At 41.9% G+C, this 21,701-nt stretch overlaps 1 protein-coding gene and 1 long non-coding RNA gene across 4 annotated transcripts in view; both read left to right on the top strand.

Annotated features, from left to right (window-relative positions):
* Window positions 1-981: 981 nt before the first annotated feature.
* On the top strand, window positions 982-6,987 carry LOC142602490 (uncharacterized). The gene is made up of 3 exons (XR_012836238.1): window positions 982-1,128; window positions 6,350-6,594; window positions 6,736-6,987. It is a non-coding gene; the product is annotated as an uncharacterized LOC142602490 (long non-coding RNA).
* A 1,148-nt stretch (window positions 6,988-8,135) lies between these two features.
* Window positions 8,136-21,701, top strand: part of SLF2 (SMC5/6 complex localization factor 2) — a 32,753-nt gene continuing 19,187 nt past the window's right edge. The window contains exons 1-5 of one of the 3 annotated variants that reach the window (XM_075758039.1): window positions 8,136-8,455; window positions 15,600-15,643; window positions 16,105-16,817; window positions 17,832-17,889; window positions 18,539-19,689. In XM_075758039.1, coding sequence (XP_075614154.1) covers window positions 8,394-8,455; window positions 15,600-15,643; window positions 16,105-16,817; window positions 17,832-17,889; window positions 18,539-19,689 — 2,028 coding nt within the window. In that variant the 5' untranslated portion in view covers window positions 8,136-8,393. Of the gene's footprint in view, window positions 8,456-10,918; window positions 11,169-13,879; window positions 14,075-15,599; window positions 15,644-16,104; window positions 16,818-17,831; window positions 17,890-18,538; window positions 19,690-21,701 lie in introns of those variants that run through there. The other 2 variants (XM_075758038.1, XM_075758040.1) reach the window with 2 other exon arrangements.

The raw sequence follows: 21,701 nt of genomic DNA on the forward strand, positions 1-21,701 counted from the left end.
ATGAGCTGGAGCTATTAGTGGGAAAATGCAGAAAGATCTTTGTTTCTACACACATGCACTCATTTCAGTCCAGACAAGCTGGGTTAGCAAAAAGTCTGTTTAATAAGCCTGGAAAAGCTACATGGATGGAAATCAGTGAAGGTGCACTTACAGTACTGGGCTAGGAGGGCTGAAGCAGTGGCAGTTTTTAGCAGAGAGCAAGGAACTGTCTTGCCCAGCTGTGGCTGATAGGGAACATGGATGAAACTAACTCACTGAACTGGTTGTAGTCTCGTCTTTACAAGTTAAACTCTTCCCTAAGAAGGAATTAAAGGGAATTCCTTTGGCCCAGCTGAGGAAAGTGTAAGAGTACCTACTAAGTTATGAGCATCTTACTTTTTTTGTGGCCCATTTAATGAAGCTGTAAATGTTTCATGCTTTGTATGATTTGACTTTAGTTTTAACATAGGAAATGCTTCCTAGGTGAGTTCGTGCTGTATCATGCTTTGTATATTAAACCTCTCAATTTCTTCAAGGCTATTATGTGAAAACAAAGGTTTTAAAGAGCCTTTATAACTTTTCTATAAACAATATAATTAAAAAGTTAGTAATTACAAGTTAATTATAAACTGGGGCTGTCACGATATAGAGTTAAAGGCATAGCTGAGCTCCAAACCATTTTATTATCAGAGATGATATTCAGATAGTCAAAGTCGGCTAGCCTGTAGAAAATACTAACCTTGTACCTAGAAATGGAGTTTAAGGCATACAATGTCAAGGATGGTTTTAGAAGGTCACTCATATTTTCCAAGGTTTATTTTGAAACTGTACCAGTTTGTCTTAGCTCAGGGTTTGACCTGTGGATCAGCACAGATTGTTTGTGTAGATGCCAGAGTAACAGTTGATCATTAAATGGCAGATAAGCTACTGAGAAAACCACCTATGAGTGTCCCAGAGTGGCTCTGCAGTGTAACTCTGAAATTAGATAGAACCAGGGTTGGCTGGAAGCAGGATGTTGTAGTGGAGGGAACCTGTTTTAGTAATGCTCAGTGATGAAAACATGGAGTATGGGGACACACCCCCCAATTATCTCTTCTTTAGCCAAGCTGGGGATGCTGTATGTAGGAATTGAATAGTAAAGAGAAGCAGGTGAGGAATAATCCAAGAAGAATTGATTATTTTTAATTTCCTGAGACAATACGCTTAAAGATCCTTGTGGAGAAATGACTTCTTGCAAAATTGTCCTGGTTTTGTCTGAGATAGAGTTAGTTTTCCTCCTATCAGTGGGTACAGTGTTGTGTTTTGGATTTAGGATGAGAATGACGTTGATAATGCACTGATGTTTTAGTTGTTGCCAAGCAGTGCTTACACTAAGGCAAGGACTTTTCAGCTTCTCATGCCCTGCCAGAGGGGAGGCTGGGGGTGCACAAGAAGCTGGGAGGGGGCACAGCCAGGACCCCAACTGCCCAAAGGGATGTTCCATACCATATGATGTCATCCTCGGTATATAACTGGGGAGGTGGGCTGGGAGGTGGTGCAGCTTTAGAACTAGCTGAGCATCAGCTTTGGGTGGTGAGCAATTATGCTGTGCATCTCTTGTTTTGTATATTCTTTTACCATTATTATTGTCTTACTTTTCTGTTGTATTAAACTGTCTTTATCTCAACCCAGAGGGGAAAATCCTAGGTGTGTGAGCAGTTTACCCTGTGGGTATGGGGATAGATGCTTCTGCTCTACACAGGGCTGCCGTGGGAGTACTGTCTGCAGGCTTGCACTTTGTTCTTCAGGAAGGCTGTACATCACTCAGGGAATTGAGAGGACAGCAATTAGCGGTGTGCTGTAGTGATATCTGACCTTTCTTAGGTGGAAATTGTTGTAGCCAACCCTGTATGCTGCCCAACTTTGCGTTTCTAGCAGTGCTTTGGCTTTAGATCCAAGAAAAAGCTTATGACTCATCTCAGCTATCTGTGACATGGACCAGTGTGGGGGGAGCTTGCTGGGGTGCTAGACTGGGAGGGTGTAGAAAAAGATACACAACTCTAGGAAGATGACACATGCTTCACTTGCTGCCCTATGCCTGTAAAAAAAAAAAGTGAATCTTTATGAAAGAGGAAGTTTACTTTCAACAATACTTATTTAACTCATTGTCACATATGTCATTCGCATTTTCACACCCACATAAACATGGGCTCCAAGACATGTGTCAAAGGTTGCAGGGATCACTTGTGTAACAGAAAGGATGAGGTGTTGGCTGTCAAATCCTTGCTCCATCTTTTTAGTTCCTCTTGATCATACCAGATCTAGTTTTTTTTTAGTTGATTTGAACCAATTTTTTGGAAGGTCTTTTACTTCCTTAAAAAATCAGAAAGTTATTGCAGTGACTTTTTTTTTCCTCTAAGAACCTTGCTTCTTCCTCCATAAGTCTTAGACAAGGTGGTTGCCCATTGTCTTTTCTCATGTGAGTATCCTTATGGCCAGTTTGCCTTCCTGTTTCAAGAGCAGAAAGCAATGGCACATACAAGGTGACACAAGCTTGTCACCATTCTCCTGTTATTGGAGCACAGGTCTCCTGATGAGTCGTTTCAGCTGTGGCCTCATCAAAGCACAGGCTTCATGATGTAAACATCTCTTCTGTCAATGTTTCAGTGTGATTGCTGTTGATCGTGTTCTTGGTTGTTGATACAAGCCACTTTTCTAGCCCTTGCTTGATTAACAGTTTTTGCTGGTGCTTTCCTTCATATTTCTGCTATGAATATCTGCATTTCTATCTGAACACCAGCCTTCCTGGAACAGGTAGCTGTATGGGGTCTATCATGATTTGCAACATTTTGTAGATGTGCAGTGACTCTTAGAACAGGTGTAGGAGGAAGAGGTCCCTTCATGGGCTGTCCGCAAAGCTTGCTGACACCCTGGGGTTGGTCATAAAACTGAGAGACTCCAGATAAGCACTTACAGCTTGATTTGTGTTAAGTAGACGTTGGTTTTTGCCAGTTTGCTAAATGTGAGACTGATCTGACTAATCATTCTACTAGACTAATTATGGCTGTTCTGTGAAGGCCAGCTGGTATCCCAGGTGTATTTGCGATATTAGTGACCAAACAACTTCCTTGTTACCAGCACAGATCTGAACAGCCCAGCCAGTTAACTTGCTGGCCTAACCTCTTTTTCTATTAACATCTAACTCTTTTCTGTTTTTTCAAAGCCTGTTCCTCTCTCTGAGCTGTGATGATGTCATCCACTGGGCTTTTTCCTCACTGAAGTGATAACTGTGCAGTCCCTGGCTTCTGGGGGAAATGGTTGGTCCTGCAGACTTAGCTGGTTAATAAAGAAAAAGTCCTTTAAAAAAAGATTTTTTTGAGTACCTGACACTTTTGATATATCGGCCTTCTATTTGTTCTCACAGACATGGAACTTGAGATTAAAAATAGTAGTAAGGCAGTGTAAGGGGTTTTACTGACTGCATGTCTTGTTTTTGAAATATAACAAATTCTTCACTCACTTTGACTAGACATCAAATGTCCTGTATCTGCTTACTTCTGATGGAGGCTGTGATTCTTCTCCTGTCCCAGCAGGCATTTCACAATTAACTATTTTTTCAGGCTGAGCAACCCCTGACTTCATTAGATCTCTGCAAAAGAAAGATAATGCTTGAGGCTGATGCAGGGATTCCCTCAATGTTTCCAAGAGAGATTTTAAGAGTTTGGTCAGAGCATAACATGTAAGTGGAAGAAGAGGAGGGAGGTCTGGCAACTTTGATTAGCTGGCTGAACTTACTGAATAAAATTTCTGTTCCATGTTATGCTGAAGGCAATGTGTTCATGTTGTGGAGAAAAAGCTGGAGAAACATTGATAAGCTGCCAAAGGAAAACCCTTTTCATTGACTGCTAGCAGTGGCTTGCCCCTCATCACTATATTTTGTTTGAACTTTGTGTCAAGAGTGATTAATCTTTGCAAAAAGAATCAGCAATGAACAGGATGTTGACCAAGAATGTAACACTGCTCTTCTCCAAGAGAGAGCTTCCCTGGAAAGGGACCTGCAAGGATGGGAACTGGCTTTGGTGAATGTTAATGTGATAGATGGTATCGGCTGAAGAAGCCACAGGTGAAGGCCATTTCCACTTTTACTTTAATTTGCTTAAGCTGTAAACAAAGCTATTTCTAGTGCTCTTGATAAGGGAATGTTGTGTGTGTGGTTATATAGCTCTTGCCTGTGAAGTTTAAGCATTGAGAGTCCTGGCACTGACAACTTTGAAAGGCTCAAATAAGGAAAAGATAGGATGTGGGACAAGTAGAATAGGTGGAACTTAACTGACCTAGATTGATTTGAAGTTTTCCATGAAAATGATTGTGGGAATGGATACATGTCAGGAGAATGATTGGTGTGTGTTAAAGGTGTGAGCAAACTATGTAGTGATTAGTAAATGTATATTAATGTAGTAGAATTATTATGGTATACAAAGCCAGGACAGATGATATTTTCTACACAGTGTCCCCTTGACACATCAGTGCAATGCTGCCAGATTCTTGCCCAGTCAAAAAATGGGAACTAGTGTGCTAGCTGAGTTCCTGGCTAGAGATGCCAATTCCCTGGTTGAAGCAGGCTCTGAAAGAAGAGCAAATGCTTCACAATCTTGAGATATGAAAACTCCCCGTTGATGAAACTATTATTACAGTTGAAACCAGTACCATAAATATTCTCTCCAGCTGTTCACCTAAATGAAAGTGCAATCTTCTGCTCTGTGAGCTGCATGTCAGGATATCAGTGTCTGCTTGGTAAAGGAGGTGTAAATTGGTCCCTGGAATGCTCAGAAGGGATTTAGCTGAGCAGCTGATATGGTAACATCTGGGAATTAGAGTGGGAAGGGAAGAGGTTCTCCAGAAAGATGAAAGAAAAGGAAACTAGGAATGCCAGGGAATGTCTGTATCTGTACTGTAGTTTGTGGCTGTGCTGAAACCACACAGCAGATTGGTGGTGAAGGTAACAAAGAGCAGCTGGGGCTGCAGGTGCCTGGGAAACAAGTACATCAACTTGATGAGCTTACACAGTCGTAGCTCAGACACATTCATGGGATCTGCAGCTATGCTTCTAGCTATATGCTCAGGTATACATTTCAGTCAGAGGAAGCCAGCCTAAGTCTAAAGAAAACATCTTTATTCTGTTTTTGTGAATGAGAGTTTTTCTACTTTAGAAAAACCAAACTGTGTAGCATTCAGCAGTCCCCTGTACATTTGCACTGCAAAGAGTAATGGCTGTCAATAGCAGAACACTTCCACAAGTGTGGGGTTTTATCCCTTCCACCAGCTCCACAACTTTTTTCAGCATCTCTGTTCTCCCAGGAAAAACATCTTCTAAACATTTCCTGTCTCTATCCATTCCTTGCCATCTACGTGTTCAAATCTGTCACCTGTTTTCTATTGCTTCCTATCTTTCCTCATATATGCCACATTAAATCATATATAAATGGATGCTGAGACAGAGCTGGTCTTTGCTTCTTGTCCCACCCTGACTCTGCTATTGTTGTGTGCATAAAACAAAGCAAAGCTGTGAAGGATGAGAAACCTCATTATTACAGCTGTTTAGCCAAAATGAGCAGCTTGAAAGCATGACTAATAAGCAGCTAGGTGAGGCTAACATGCAGGTATCTGCAGCTATCAAACATAACAGTATTTGTCAGAGAACAGCTGTGGCAGGATATGATAGTGTCATATATGATAATGTCTGAATATAGCACTGGGACATATAGCATGAACTACTACTAGCTAAGCATTAGATATAGCTTGAAAGTGTGATTAAATGCATGTGTAATGAAAATAATTGATGGAAAAGTATGTGGTAGAAGATAATCACAAGCAGGAAAATATATCATGTAATGTATAAGAAATTATTTAAATGTCTATAAAGGAGAATAATGGAGAGAATCTTTGGTTTTGGGGTGCTGGAGAGTTGAGCTCCTCCCAAAGTGCATCATTATATTGCCAACACACAATGTAGTGATTTCTGCTACTGAAATAAAGGAAATGCATGACTAGAGTGGTGGCATGCTGAGCTTTGTGGGTGAGCAGCCTTCTGGAAGATCCAGGTTTGGAGACAGATTGGGGAATCTGTGCTGCCAATTGTGACCAACTGTGTTCATAGTGGTTGGAGGGAGAGAGCTGCCTGCGCTGTGCCTGGGAGGCACAGCCTGCCGTGTACCTGGGGCACTTGTGTCTCAAAGCCCCCTTCTGAGTTTAAACAGACTCTATAGGTGCATATGGATGGATTAATAGTTACCAGAAAACAGGAAGCTGAAGAGACAAAACATACATGCTGAGAGGCAGTGTGTGCAAGCGTCCCAGGAACCAGAGCCAAGAGGTCTTGCTGATTCCACAGGAGCTGATGATCCCAGGACCCAGATGAATCTACACAAGGCCACCAGCACACATGCCATCAACAATGGGTTGTATCCATATCCAAGAAGGTGACGGTGGCTATATGCTGACAAAGATTACAGGATTACATATGCATCTACAGAAGCAGATTGACTTTCTGGGCATTGACCCTGAAGCCACTGGCACATCAGTATGAGTTTCTGTATCTGAGAAAACAGCTGTGGTCAGCTTCCTCTTCCCCACTGGGTAATGATGAGTGATTGCATGTGTGTGAATCATAAAAGAATACCTGAATTTATTGTCTGGATAGTTATCTGATATTAAAAAGTCTATTATGGCTTAATAAAGGATATGCTAATAAATATTGTTTGATTGGTTTCTCTACAGACTTGATCCTGTATCAGAGAAAAGGTGATTTATAACACTTGAACTCTGAGGGGGGAAGACTTGTGAAGATACCAGTCTTTGCCTTTACCTGTTATTCTACATTGGTTCCTTAGAGAAATCTTCCTTTTGCAGCCTCACCGCTTGTTTCTTTGCTTCTGTCTGCTTCTGTTCTTGTACTTAATGTTCCAGGAGAGTTTCATGGTCCTCTGCCACTTCAGAAAACTACCTTATCTCTTCAGTCTAATTCCCTTGAGATAGCATGAGGTCAGTGTTTTTGCTGTGCCTTTGCTCAGGTCAGTCACATTAACGTGACTGCTCATTTCCACCTTGTTTTAATGAGACAGGAGGTCCCTAGAATTTCAAAGAATGTGGTTAGGGTAAATATTCATATGGAGCTTTGAAACAGTCATGTTATAAAGTGGATGGAGGTGCACGGCCATCCATGTGCAATGCCCTGCATATTGTACACTATGTGACTTTGCAACCTGCAGGACCTCCTCCTCCATTTAGATCAGGGCTACAAATCACCCCCTGGAAAACTGCGTTCTTCTCACAAATTGTTTGAAGAGGAAGTTGGAGTTAATGGTTGAATGCAGGTTATAGCCTCTTCTGACTGTTGAGGGTGGCCCTATGGCTGTGAATGGCTGATGGCCCATATACCTAAACATACTTTTCCAGGAGTGGTCTGCTGTGTCAGCCATGCGTGGCCACTCTGGTTGTTCCTTTGCAACAAAGCAGAAGAACCTACTACAGGCAGTGGTTGCAGTTGTTGGGAGGGCTGGAAGCTGCAGTCTGTCTAAAAAGTTCTCCTCTGCCAGAGGAGCAGGTGTCTCCATGCAGAACCCCTTGGGTGAGGGATCTATGGGGGGAAAGGAACAGCCTTCTTCCTTTTCTACAAATGAATTTGAGGTATTAACTCTGTGGCTTCTGAAATTGAAAGCAAACAAAAACTCTTCAGGAAACTGATGTGGTTGGGTTGGTGTTTGGTTTTTTTTTTTACAGTATGATTTCAGCTGCCATTGTAAGACTTCAGAAATACTTAGTTTCTAGTGTTAAAGTACGGTAATTCTGTGGTGATGGGTGGTTTTCCAGAAGAAAGCCTGAAAGTACCGATGTATTTAAATGAAAATTGGACAATCTTGAAGTCCGGGTATGCTTTCAAAAGCCTAAAAGCAATTTCTTCACAGACTAGAAATGGTGCTTTGATTTCGCCTCCTTTGTTTCTGTGACAAAAGCATACGTGCCCTTTCAGATTCAGGGCTTTTAACTCTATTTGGAAGATTTACATTAAAATATTATAATAAAAATCACATGGCTGTGACTGATATGTTTCAGGTGTTAATGGTCTGTGCCCAAATCACAGTTGTTCTTCACGATAGAGCTGTGCTGGGGAGGCAACGCATTTCTCTGGGGATACTGCTTCAAACCTCTGCACTCTGGGATACTTCCTGTTTTTGCTTGAAAATAAAAGCATGCGTCATTCTGGAAGGCAATTAAGGAAGAGATGAAATAAATAGCAAAGAATGACTTGCATAATACCCCCAGTATAGTTCCAGATCTACTTGTAAGACCTCATCCAGTTTCCCAGATTTGTACTTTTTCAAAGTTTCTGGTTATTTTTGTGCGTTCAGACTGTGTGATGGGAAGGACTAATAGAAATGAAAATCAATAGCACGGGATTGGGAAATTATTTTCCAGCTTCTTTAAAGCAAGGCATGAGGTAAGCGTCTTCTAACTTTTGCTGCATTTGGAGAAAGGGAATTGCAAGCAGTGAAGTGCTCCCAAATTGTCAGGGAAAGTGAGATTCCCTCTTTCTTGGGAATAATTAGTATTTATAGTGATAAGAGTTATTCTAACTAAAGTAAGTTTAAAAAGTAGCCTGAGTATTAGGACTAATTACTGGTAGCTATACTTGTGTGCGTAATGAGTGTTGTTGCTATTTATTTGAAATTAAGGCATGATGTAGGGCACGTATTAGTTTAAACAGCACGTGTGTATGTACAACTCTCCTGTTTGGGGGGGGACATGACCCAAACAAGCTGATACCATTACAGCTGTTGCACTTTTTTTTTTTTTACTTCCCCCAGTGTCTTCAGTGCCACAATACCCTACCATTCAGACACTTGCAATAAGCAGTTTATCATAAGCCATGTTATTACTTGGGTAATTAGTGGGTTTTGTGTCCTTGCTGTCTGCTCCTTAAGAGAAATAGCTTCACCTTGTCATCACCAATGCTGGAACGAGACTTTCTGTAGAAGCTGCTTGGTACCTCTGTATTTCCTGCAAATTTACGGATGCATTCTGTACCTGACTCTTTTGTTGTGTTTTGTAACTGTTTACATCTCCAGGTCATGTAACTGTAAAAATGCCTCTAGGTCTATTGCAGTTTTGCAGGGCTGAAGTATTAAACTGAAAGGTAAAGCAAATGTTTGTATTATTTCAATTTTATCTGCTCCTTCAATGTGACATAAAAATATTTCTGGAATTCCTGGCTACCACTGGGTGTGAAACTTTGCTTTAACACTTTATTAGACAGTAATTCAAATACATGCTATTGTCTTTTCAAGCAAGTCTGTATGACAGCAAGCCCAACTGTTCTTCATTTGTTGCTGGAGGAAGTTACACCAAGCATAAACATGAATGGATTGTACTGTTGTTGTGTATGGTGGCTCTTGAAGTGTGTTGTCAACCAGCGGGATCCCCTCCTGGTAGGTTTCTTACAAACTAATAGCAAGGGATGGTCCCTGGGCAGGGAGCTTGCAGCTGAAGACAGTATGTGTAGGGTGGGTTAAAGCAAGGAATGAGCAAGGGATGTGATGTGATGGCAGCTGATGTGTTACTCTTTTGAGGTTGAGTTTAAGGTATTGTCAATTACATAGATGAAAGCTTTTGAAAAACAGACTGTGAGGGATGGGGCGGGATGGGGGCGTGTGTTGGAGTGGCAGACTCCAAAACCAGTTTCCTATTTTGACTTGTGCTTTCAGTTGTGCGTGGCTGTTGCTTCTGCTTTGCAGACTATCCCTAGGCCAGCCTACCTCGGGCAGGGTGACATCAGACGGGTCACTTCCATTTGAGTGAATTGCCTCCTGGTGCTTCTGGATCCAGGAAAAACGTTAGGAAAAGAGTGGCCTTGGTCATCTCCACTCTTAGGCCAAGTGCTACACAAAACCTCAAACAAAAACCCCAACAAAACAGATTTCAGCATGAACTGTCCCAGATAACCATCAGGGCGCTGTCGGGTTATCTCTTATTTCTGCAGACCAAGGGCAGGGACTAGCTCGTATCTGTGCAGCGCCTGCTCTTAACTGTTAGAGCAACCAGTGGGGAGACATTTTGATACTGCTAATTTTTATAGACACTAATTATGTAAATCCATGCAGAACATTACAGGTTGCAGTACTGGGCTTCTCCAGGGTTGCAAATCTGGTTCTTTAGGTCGTCTAGTCTGGGTTTTTGACTCTGGGCTAAAATGTTTGAAAGGCGGTAGTGCAGGACATAGTGCAATCGCACAAGGGGTGCGGTCGGGGGGGGGTGCGTAAAGCAAAGCCTAGAGTGAGGCTTGGGCAGCAGGCTGTGCTTGGGAAGGCACAGGATTGCATGATGTTTTGGTGGAGATGTAGGCGATTTCAGAGAAGTTACTCTCTTCCCAACTTTTTACCCTTGTCAAGTGTCTACGGAGCTGATGTGCAGTCTGCATTTCCTCACAGCCTGCGGCTCATGGGCTGTCCCTGCCCGCTTTCCTCTCGGGGCACTTCTGCTTGTAGAGGAATCGCCCTAAGCGTACCCCAAGCCAAGGGCGCTCTCTCCGAGAGGAGACTGGCAGCCGCGGGCTCCGGCAGGGAGGCGGGTGAGGGATGCCCGGGGCCGCGGCGGGGCGGCCGAGAGGCGCCGGTCAGGGGGTACGGACGGAGCCGGACGGTGCCTCGCGTCGGGGCTCGGGCCCGCCCCCCCCCGCGCGGACCAATCAGAGAACGGGAACTTCAGGGGGGTGAGTGGCACGAGACCAAGGCGCCAAACAGCCCTTCCTCCTTCGGCCGCGGACGATGCTCCCACCTCCCGCTTTCTTCGCGGCCAATCACAACCGCGCTCTGTCTATCAGTCCCGCCCCTGGCACCGAAGAACCAATGGGAGGTACTACTCCTCCAGCCGCTGAGCCAATCAGCGACCGAGTAAAAAAAAAAACCCCACACCATCCCCACCGCCTCCCGCCTGCAGCCCCCGGAGGCGAGGGTCGCGAGGGTCGGCGGCTCTTGCTATGGTGCCCGGTGCCGCCTGTCTCCCCATTCCCCTCCGCCGCGCGGGATCAGCCGGGCAACCCTCGCCATGACCCGGCCGCTCGGGGTGGGCGTGCCGTCGCCGGGTCCGTCCGTCACCAGGTCCCGACGCCATTTTACACCGGCGGCCGCGGCCAGAGAGACGGCCCAAGACTTCAGGTACCGGCGGGGAGCGGCTGAGGGGCGGGGAGCGGCGTGGGAGGTAGTTGTAGCCGCCGCCAGGTGCTGTGCCCGCCCAGCGGGGCGCCTGGGTTCCCGGCATGCACCGCGCCTCCCGGGGCGGAGGGGTGCTCCCAGTGTGCACCGCGCTTCCGGCAGGGGGCGCCCCCGGCGGGCGGCGAGTGGAGGCGCCGCCGCCATGGCCGGCGGTCGGGGCCGCGCAGCGGGGGGCCGCGGGAGCTTCGCGGTGCTGTTCCCAGCGCTGTTCCCAGCTCCGGCCCTTCGGTCCCGGCCAGGCTTGGCGGATGGGGGTGTGAGACTGTCAGGGAGCACGGCGGTGTGCCAGCCGAGAGGGGTGGCCGAAGCCCCCCTCATCCATACTGGCAGCACTGGGAGTTCCATCCCTGAGCCGCTGGCCCTTGTTTCCATGTGGTGCTGGTATTTTGTTGGCTAAGGTGAAAAGGGTCTGTCTGTTAGCCAGGCGACCTGACAGCATGCAAAGAAACTGAAGAAAATGGCTAAGTGCTGACTAGTGTCTTCAGCACATCATTCAAAATATGTGAGTCCTCCCAGGTGTACCCATCCGTCCTCCCATCTCGCGTCCCGGTGTTTGTTAGCAAGGCTACCTGTAGAGCTAGGTAGCTTCAGCACTTGGGCTCTGCGGGGAGACTGCCATTGATTCAGCTCCCAAGCCTGTTCCAGCTGTGAACCCTACTGCTAACGGTGCTGGAGGGCAAGGTCTCTGGTGAAGGCGGTGGCCATCAATGACAGTTTTTAGATGTCATGAACCTGCTTACCAACTAGAAATCCAAAGTCTGCTAAAGACCTGGTGAGGTTTTTCAGAGGCTGGCAAGTTAAATAAGTTTTGTTTCTTGCAGTATGAGACAAGTCACAATTTTTTTTATGCCATTACCAGCACCTTATTTTGTTCATTTCTGCTGATCCTCTTTTTTGATAGCCCTGACATATGAAGGAAAGGGAGAAGGTAAAAGTTCAGTTTCTCTTCTGCATTGCTTCTTGCTCAAGAAAGCGAAACTACTTTGTGCTTTGGTTTTGCTGCGGTCATCTAAAAGATAGTTGTGAGGTTTTACACGTGACTTTCTTTTCTGGTTTTTTTGGTTGGTTTTGTTATTTCTACAGTGCTTTTCAAGATGTTCCATTTCATCAAAGATGGCATAACATTTTGTAGTTTATTCCTGTTTTGTGTTGCTTTGCTTTCTCTGAGCTATTGCAGGTGTTTCCAGCACTGATTTTTAAAAATACAGTTTTTATCCAACTGGAGATAACCACTGATACAGCTGTAAACACTCGTTACTTTTAAGGAATACTCAGGGGTTTGTCTTTTTAAACAAGTGAGAGAATTTCTTCTCTCCCTCTTTCATGCAGGTTGTGCTTTTAATTTTGAAAAACCTGAAAGGTCTGTTAGGTTCATCTCCTGGCTGTGTAGCTTTTTTTCTTTGTCAAGTGAGATCATGTATTTATGGATTTTGCCTTTTCTTATCGGGGTTTTTAGGGGTATTCCTGGTGTCTCAGGTAAGGTGAGATTTCACAAAAAGTGATGGAGTAATTTTTAGTGGGGATAAATACGTTTTGCTGAATTGATGTATTTTGCTGAAAAGCGTTAACCAGAGCTATATAGTTGTTGACAAAAATACGTTAAGCAACAGTGACTTCTGTGTGAGGTAAAAGAGTGAAACCCAATAATTATCATTGCTTCATCAGCTCTTCATTCTTTTAGGGCTGAGTATTTGACCTCTTCTTAAAACAATGGTGGAAGTCCTCCTGTGAATAGTCTTAGAACAGTTATGGTCCTGTTCACATAGAAAATCGTGTTCTTTTTGTACTTGCATATATGTGAAAAGCAGGTTGGAAAGCCCAGAACGTTCTCATGTTCCTCCTTGTACTGTATCACATGCTTTCTTTTTTTTTTTTTTTTTTTTTTCCCCACCCTTTGCTTTTTCTGAAGCTTATAGTTCACTTCCTTGTCTGAGATACAATACAGCACTGGAGAAATTATTATTCTGTTTTAGTTGGACAGTTCCTATCCTTTACACTTTGAAAAAGCAGTAGAATGCAAAGTAGAAAATATCAGTGGATAAGCACTTTAAAACAAATAGTCTGAGACAAATCACTCTCCAGTCAAGTTAAACTTTTATCCTAGAAAAAATAGCCTTTTTTTTTTTTTTTTTAAGTGGTGGTGCTTCCAGTCTCTCAGTTACGTTATATAAGGCTTTGTATAAGTATGGCACAAACATGAATTTTGTTACAAAGCTATTGCACTTAGAATAAAAGACAGCAAAAGGATACAACAATGAGGTAATGGCTGTGGGAGGGAAATAAGCAGTTTGAAATCAGTGCTTGTGGGAGGGAAAGAAACAGTTCGAAATCAGTGGCTGCAGGAAGAAGGCAGATGATAGCAGATGGGTTTGGTTTGTCTTCAAGATTTAAGTGCGGAGAGAAATCTGAGAGGTAACTGAAGATGAGGTTTGGACAGTAGACAGTGGTTTGGTATTGCAGATGGGGCTTTAACCTGGAAGGAAGAAGAGCTTAGTTAGGAAAACAGAAAAGTTTTGGAAAGGTAGGCAGTGTAGGAAGCTGTGGGCATGGGATGGTTTTGCGAGAGTAGCCACGAGCAAGCACTGGGAGTGCCCTGAGGAATGCAAGGCGGGGAGAGCCTTGCTGTGAGAAGATGAGGTCACAGTGTCAGAGTGGGAGGTAGTCTAGGGCAGAAAGACAAATCAATCGGCAACAGCATCGAATAAACCTGCAATTTAGCCTTTTGATTCTTCTGTTGAACTGAAATTTGGAGACCCTGTTGCTTCAGCATGTGGGAAGAATGGGTGTATTTTGGCTGCGACAGGTTGGAGACAAGTGGTCTTTGACAAGGAGTTTTTCAGCTCTCTTTGGTAAGCCAAAAAGTTTTATGCACTCACATATTCTGATTACAGGTGGCTTTTCATTGAATTACAGTATTCTCAAACATCACTGCTTGCCAGTAGCCTTATTAAAGAAGTATCAATGTATTATAAACAGCTCTTTGTCTTTGTATTGGTGCTAAAAAGGCAGAAGCCATGTTAGAAAATGCAAAAGTGAAAGTAACAAGCTTACAGAAACGTTCAAAATTAAATCCAAGTTTACTTTGAACAAGTGAGCAGTGGGTTCTTTTGGCTTGAACTTCAGAAATGGTTGTTGAGTCTGTGAAAGCACAGTCATATATGACTGCTTGAATATATTAGCTTCAAATCTGGAATAAATAAGTTTTGCCTTTGTAATCACTGTTACACAGACAGTAAAGCTATAGCTTTGTTTTGAAAGGCACAGAAATATTACAAAAGATGGAAGATCTTAACAAATTGGTATTATTCTTGCTTTCTTACATCAATATCTTGTTGGAAGTTGAAGAAACACTTTCAAAATAGGCATAAGCATAGCCTTGAAGTTGTTAGTAAACTTCCTTGTTGCATGGGAGAAGATGAAGATAGCAAGTTCATAGTTCTTGATGTATTTTAATGTTCATATTTGTATGTTACTCAGCCCATTTTTAGAAGCGATATTCTCTCAGAAATGCCGTGGTGTTCTGATGTCCCACTTATTCTTGCCAGAGAAAATACCTCTGATTAAAGCTATTAATTATCCTGTTGTGTACATGTAAAAATGATATGGTTGTAGACTGCTGTTTCTGTTGGAAGCCAGAAGATGCCCATAACGTGCTGGGAAGTAGGCCACCAACGTGTGTGTTTTTTAAGGGGCAGTGCTGGTAAAAGTTCCTGCTGAGAAGTCTGGTAATAGTGCAGATAGGAATTTGCATCCCAGCCTGGCACCAGATGTGTGAAACAAAGCAACACACAGTGGTGCACAAGCAAGAAGAAAGTTACAAGATTAGCTGAACTTTACAACTTGCAGATAGAATTTTGTCGTTAGACTTGATTGCAATTCATAATGCATTGAAGAGGGTTTGGTCACTGATGGTATTGAGAAGGCCAGCTGCTTACCACTATAACACCTTAAAAAAAAAAAAAAATTACAATAGGAGTTACCAGCTGAAAGTGTTGACAGTGGAAATGGGGAGGTTGTTCACACCATCACATGAGGTACTGGTGAGGTCTCATCCGGAATACTGGATACAGGTGAGGTCAGTACCATTTAAGAAAACTTAGTGTAAGCTGGAAGGGTGGTTAAGACTTACTAGGATGGTAAAGGAAACAGTTTGAGTGAGGAAACTGATGGGTTGGCTTCATTAGCCAAGCAGAATGAAGGCTAGAAGGCAATGAGTATGATGATGCTTTCTCTGATCTATCAGAAATAAGAGCTGCTGGCATTAAAAAAAAAATCTGTAGAAATAAATTACAGCATTTAAATTTTATTGCTATTCACTGTATGGGCATTTAGACATTGTTGTTTTAAAAAGATAAAGTTATGTTTTCTCTACAGAAACCAGACCATTACGGAGTTCTTCAAACCAGTTTTAAACCAAGGTAAATATATGGGTTTTTAAATGGAAGGTATTTATATGAGTTTTAATTATGTAAGTGTGCAGAAGTATAGTCCAATCTCATTCCAAATTGGAGCAGCAATATAAGGACTATAGCTTACCAAATATGTCAAAATGAGCACATTTAATTTTTTTCTAAAAATGTAACTGAAAACATTAATTTCCTATTAAAATTAATTTCTTGAAATAGTGATGTAATTATTATTTTAAGTTATTGTCTTATGCTTAAGCTAGATTGTTTATAACAACTGCAGCTGTGACATAGATCGTGCAGTTCTTTTATATGAAAGAAATCGCATGGCACTAGCAAAACTAAATGATTAAGTAAATTAGTTTTAGATTGCATGTAAGAGAGATAAAATATCAAGTCATACAGTCCAATAAGATAATTTTTTTTCCCTAAGTTGAGACTGTGAATAATTTGTCTTTTCTTTTCTCTCTTAGACCTTGGCCATAAAGACAGAACTGTGTTGGGCTCACCAGACAGAGGAAATGTAAAAGATGCAGGAAATGGACTGTCAGTTTTACGTGCTGAACATTTTGAAAAGAAAATATCTTCTCCAAAGAAGGTCAGAAGAAAAAAGATGCCAGACCAAACACCAAACACAAGTCCTGTGATGGATGCCTTTCGGAGAGGAATTAAGGAGAAAAAGGATAGTGTAAACTTCTTAGAGAATGGCAGAGCATGCAAAGCACTGGGTTCATTGTACCCAAAAGTTGTGATTCCAAAACTCCGTGTTACTGCAGGGTCTCGCAACTGTTTCTTGGCCAAAAAGGATAAAACTGTCAAGTCAGAACAGGGAAGAAATGAGAAATGTCTGGGTGTAACAAGAGCACCATTGTCTTGTGGAAATAGTTGGGAACAGGAAACTGACTATATGGATCTAGAAGACGCTAGTTCAGACTCTGACAAACTGATTTCATCATCAGAAGCTGATACTCTAAAAGCCTGTGCTAGAAATAATGGCACTGCGAATAACGCATCTCTGTGCCAAAAGCCAGGTCTTCCCATGAAATTGCCCTGCGCTCCAACTGACTCTGAATTCAGGTTGTCACTGGAAGCTCTCTGCAGAGAAAGGAAGCAGAAGAAACACAGAATGAAACCATCTAAGCCACATCCTGTAAAGCCATTCTCAGGAACAAGTGTATCACATCAGGTGTGTTTAGAAGGGTTGTTAAAGGTGGCGATCAGTGCATGTATTTTTTGGTTTTGTTTTTTTTTTTCCTTTTTCAATGTAGGATGAGATTCTTGGTGCTGCCTTTTTCAGATGTAACAAAAGTTTATGCTCTTCTGCTATTCCTTTGTAAATTTTAGATCATGCTTGACTAAGCTGATTCTTAACTATTTTACAATAAATGAGAAATCCCGGTTTAAAAGCAGGGCAGATATTCTGGGTTAGATGCAAGCATGAAAATGCAATGGAAATTGTAACTTTAAATTGTATTTTGTAGAGAAAATATCTTCATCTTAAATGTCATATAACCTTGTGTTTTCTTAACAGTGTAGTGTAGGGAATAGCCTGACCAATTTCTGCTAGTTAGAAGTTGCAGTTAATAGCAGTTCAGATTTATGCACTTAAGCCACAGTATTTACACAGAGGTCGAAGTGATCCTATTAAGTATGTAGTATGTCATTACAGGTTGAATTATGTTCACTTTTTTAACAGCCAAGAAAAGCCTTTAAAAGGTTGCTGGTTGCTTGCAAGGAAGGTCATTATGTGTGCCTCCATAGTGTGCTATGAATGGAACAAAAAAGATTGTTTAGCTTGTGTTTCCTTTTCTCCTTAGCACCTAGCCCTCTGTCTGTGCTTCTCTGAGCTTTCTGTTATTTTGTTATTGAAGTTCCTAATGACTTGTTTGAGGAAAGCCAGCTGGGCTATGTTGCCATATAGCCCAGGTACACAAGTGGCTAATGGCCCTAAAAGTGGAGAAATTTAGAACCAGAGGCCAATCTGAAGAAAAGGCATAAAATTTGGGTTGTGGAGAGTCCTTTTGTTGAGATCTTTGCAGCTGTGTTTTAAGTTTATCTTGAAATGAAGTATATTATGGTATTTCTGAGGGTGTGTAGAACTAAGCCTGTGCTGGATTCAACACTTGGTTCAAGATGTCAACATCCTAGTTTTAAAAAGTATGTGATTAACTTTTTTTATCTTCTACATCTTTATTTTTAGGGAAATGGATGTCCTTTAAGAAAAATACCACATTCCGGTTCAAGGGAGACTGCCTCAGGTAGAAGCAGTGCTGATAATATGGAATTAATTAAGTGATCAAGTTCATCACTTAGTGTCTCTTTTTAATGTGGTGGAGTTTTTTTTCTTGAAGTTATGTGGGGTTTTTTCCTCTCTCAAAAAAACCAATGCAGTATGGTCAAGTTTATTTCTAATATATGGCAATTTAGTCTTTTGATTCTTCTGTTAAACTGAAATTTGGAGATCCTGTTGCTTCAGCATGTGGGAAGAATGGGCATATTGCAGTATTTCCAAAATACTTTTCATACTGTTCATTATTTATAACCATATATGTAATTACAGAAACTTTCTTCCAGTCCCATACTTCAACTGGGCTGTTGTCTGTTTCCAAAGACTGATTGACCCTAGTGTATAGGAAGAGTCTTCTATGGTGGCTACTGATCTGCTTTAAAATAAAAGGATTTAATTTCATTTCCAAGTTAGTTACAATAATAACGTAACAGTACAGTATTAGCTAAATCTTAATTGTGAACCACTGTGTTCAAGCAGAATGGAAGTACTGTAGTTTCTGATAAAAATTTCAGTCATAGTTGACTTAAAAACAGAAGTTAGTTTTAAAGGGTAAGCTGTTTTGATTATTTTTTTTAAACATGACAGCAATGGTTTACTTTTTTCTTAAACATTCATAGATAATGCATCTCAACCAAAGCCGGTTTCAAAACATGAGGCATCTTGTCCAAATGTACTGAGAACGTCATCTGAGATGGCTGCTGGTATGAGGAAGAGCCAGTCTGTCCCTTCATGCTACCTTAGATCTAAGATATCGTCTGGGCGATCCAAACAAACAGACTTTCCTAGGAAAAGAAAGCGCGCTGCTGTGAGCGTGGATGCAGACAGTTCAAATCAATCTGAACTATCAAGTTTGAATGACGCTGCTTTTAGTAGATCATCTGCAAAATGCAAAAATAGGAGGTCTGACTTTGTAAAAAATATCCTTTTAAAGTCTACTTGTGGTGATGTTGTGCAACTAATGGAGGCTGCTGCTCTACCTGGACATGATTCTACTCTTGCAGAGGAATACCTCAACTCAAGTGATGAAAATGAGAAAAATAATTGCTCCTCTGTAGGTTTGTCATCTTCGTGTTCTGTACACAGTCCTGGTAAAAATAACCATGTTTCTGTTGTGGATACCAAAGAGAATCAATTGCAGGTGGCTAACTCCTGCATTTTCTTGGAAAAGTCCCGTCCTTTTTCTCAGGAAAAAAGTACTGCGTTGCCTTCTCTCCACCACTTAACACAAACAAAAGGTGTGAGGTCTCATCTCCAGAAGGCTGACTTATCTCAGGTGTTGGATGCTAAGAAAGAGGAAGATGGGAAAAGAGCAGAAAGATGTGCACACAAAGTTTACAGTATTCAATCCAGCAACAGTTTTTCAAAAATAAAAGAGAAGACTTCAGAAAATGCTCCTGATTCTTGTTCAGTGGAAGGTTCTGGGAAACTTGCACTCTCAGAAGACAGTGGTGAAAGTGTTCCCTGTTCATTGTCTTTTAAAGAAGGGTGCATGGACAGTGGCCATACATCTTCACAACTCTCAGGAGAGTTAAAAGTTGAAAGCGCCTATACAGACAAGTCCAAGTTGAATGGAAAATTAAAAAGCAGCTTTGACAGTGAAGACGAGAGTTTGGAATGCAATCTAGATGATGACGACAATGATGAAGAAGTATTCATGCCACTGCAAGAAATTCTCTCCTCAAGTCCCAAGCCACAGGCAGGAACCCTGGAGAAATCTGGTCTTGACAGTTTTTCTGAGGACACCGTGACTCCATTACTGAAGCTTCGTGTAAGTGGCTATAAAAAAAAAAGTGTTGCATCAGCTTTTTTATGTTGTGGGTTTTTTATATGATTTTTATATTTATTTTTTTTTTAGCTGCATGCCTTTTGGTGGTTTTAGGAGTTCTCTTCTTGATTTTTCCCCTTAAAGAGAGGCAGGAGGTTACATTTAGATGATGTGTGGGGTCTAATGTTTTAATTTTCCTGATCAAGTAAGATTTTTATGAGTTGAAGTTAACTAGAGGAAATTGATCTAGATGTTAAGAGATCTGTGCTAGACTCCAGTCATATATCTTTGTCACAGTCTGTGATGGTCAGAAATCTGTGTATGACTTCTTGATCTGTAAGCGTGATGTTTCCTTTGAGGTTGAATTTAATGGAAATTGAAAGTATTTTAGAAAGGATTTCAAAAAGGGATCCCTTTCTCATAAGGGATGGATGAAGAAGTGTTTGAATCCCGGTTTACATGATATTATAGTGATAAATTGATCTATGTTTTTAAAAGCCTACTTGTTCAATAACAGCTTGTCAAATATGTAGTGATTTTGAAGTTTTATTGTAAAATAATGGGTTAATTAGGAAATTCCTGCAGTAGGACTTAGTGTGGCATTCCTGACAAAGCTGGTAAAGGTTGGAAATGACTGCATTGAAGTAAAAATATTTTGTACTGAGACTAGCTGGGATGGAGTTAATTTTCTTCATAACAGCTGTATGGTGCTGTGTGTTTCAGACACAGCGTTGATAAGAGAGCAGTCTTCTGGCTATTGCGAGCATGCGTGCACAGCATCAAGGCTTTCTCTTCTTCCTGCTCTGCCCCTGCAGCGAGTAGGCTGGAGTGGACAAGAAGCTGGGAGGCAAGACAGCCTGGGCAGCTGACCCCAGATGACCAAGGGGATATATTTCAGGCCACATACTGTCATGCTAAGCAATAAAAAACAAGCAGGGGTAGTTGGTCTAGCTGGGCATCCTTCAGCTTGTGGGAGGTGCTGAGTGATTGCCTTTGCATCACTTTTTCTTTTCCTTCTCAACCTTCACTTCTTAAACTGTCTTTATCTCGACCCGTGAGTTTTCCTCACTTTTGGTGCTCTTATTCACTTCCCTGCACCACTGGGCAGGGAAATGAACAAGCTGCGTGGTGCTTAGCTGCTGGCTGGGGCCACCCCACCGCTGTTTTCTACAGTAGAAAACAAACAGCAGAATACCTGTATAAATACTCTCCTACTCCTCCCCTCCTGTTTTTAAATGTCTGAAACAGTTTATTTGTTGACAGATTCTCTCTCTGTAGGCAGCTGTTGAACAGCCATAACTATTTTACCTGTCCTTACGATTCATTATGCAAGCATTTTATAGATCAGACTTCTGTGGTTCCATACGTATTCCACAGTCTTAACCAAACACGTCTATGTAATTACTGGTTAAGATTGATATACAGATGCAGCCTAGATCAAATGCTTGTGAAACATGTATGTGACCACAACACTTGGCCTACCTTGTTTCTGCATAATTAATGTAAGACAAAACAAAACTGTCCCAAAATTTCCATGACCATGGTTTTTGCATATACTAGCATTCTTCCCTTGTTTGGTAAGAAGGGATATATGTGCACATTGGAATACAGTCTTGCTTCCTCAGTTCAAAAGTTGTTTTAGGCATAGTTATCAGATATAAGGCAAGAGGTCTTCAGCTTTCCCACAAGATTTCCCACACAAAGACATGCTGCTTGTTACATTCAAAAGGTATCTCTGAGTACCAAAAATTAATGCTGTATTAACTGGCTTTTTTATTAGCAGGTGAATGCTAACTTCTTAAACTAACTTCTGTTACCTTTGGGTAACAGAAAATCCCCAATGAAAGGGTATGCTCTCAGTGAATTGTGTTCTCCTAAAATGAAGGAGCTCATAGAACAAGCTTTGTCACTAGCAAGAGGCTTGCAATTTAAGGTGGTGGTCTCAGAAGGGCACTGTTTGTCCTAAGAACTGAACCATGGCCACAAAGACTTCAAATCTGTGTTGTCTGCTACCA

Source organism: Balearica regulorum, chromosome 7 (assembly GCF_011004875.1).
Source record: "Balearica regulorum gibbericeps isolate bBalReg1 chromosome 7, bBalReg1.pri, whole genome shotgun sequence".
Taxonomy (NCBI): domain Eukaryota; kingdom Metazoa; phylum Chordata; class Aves; order Gruiformes; family Gruidae; genus Balearica; species Balearica regulorum.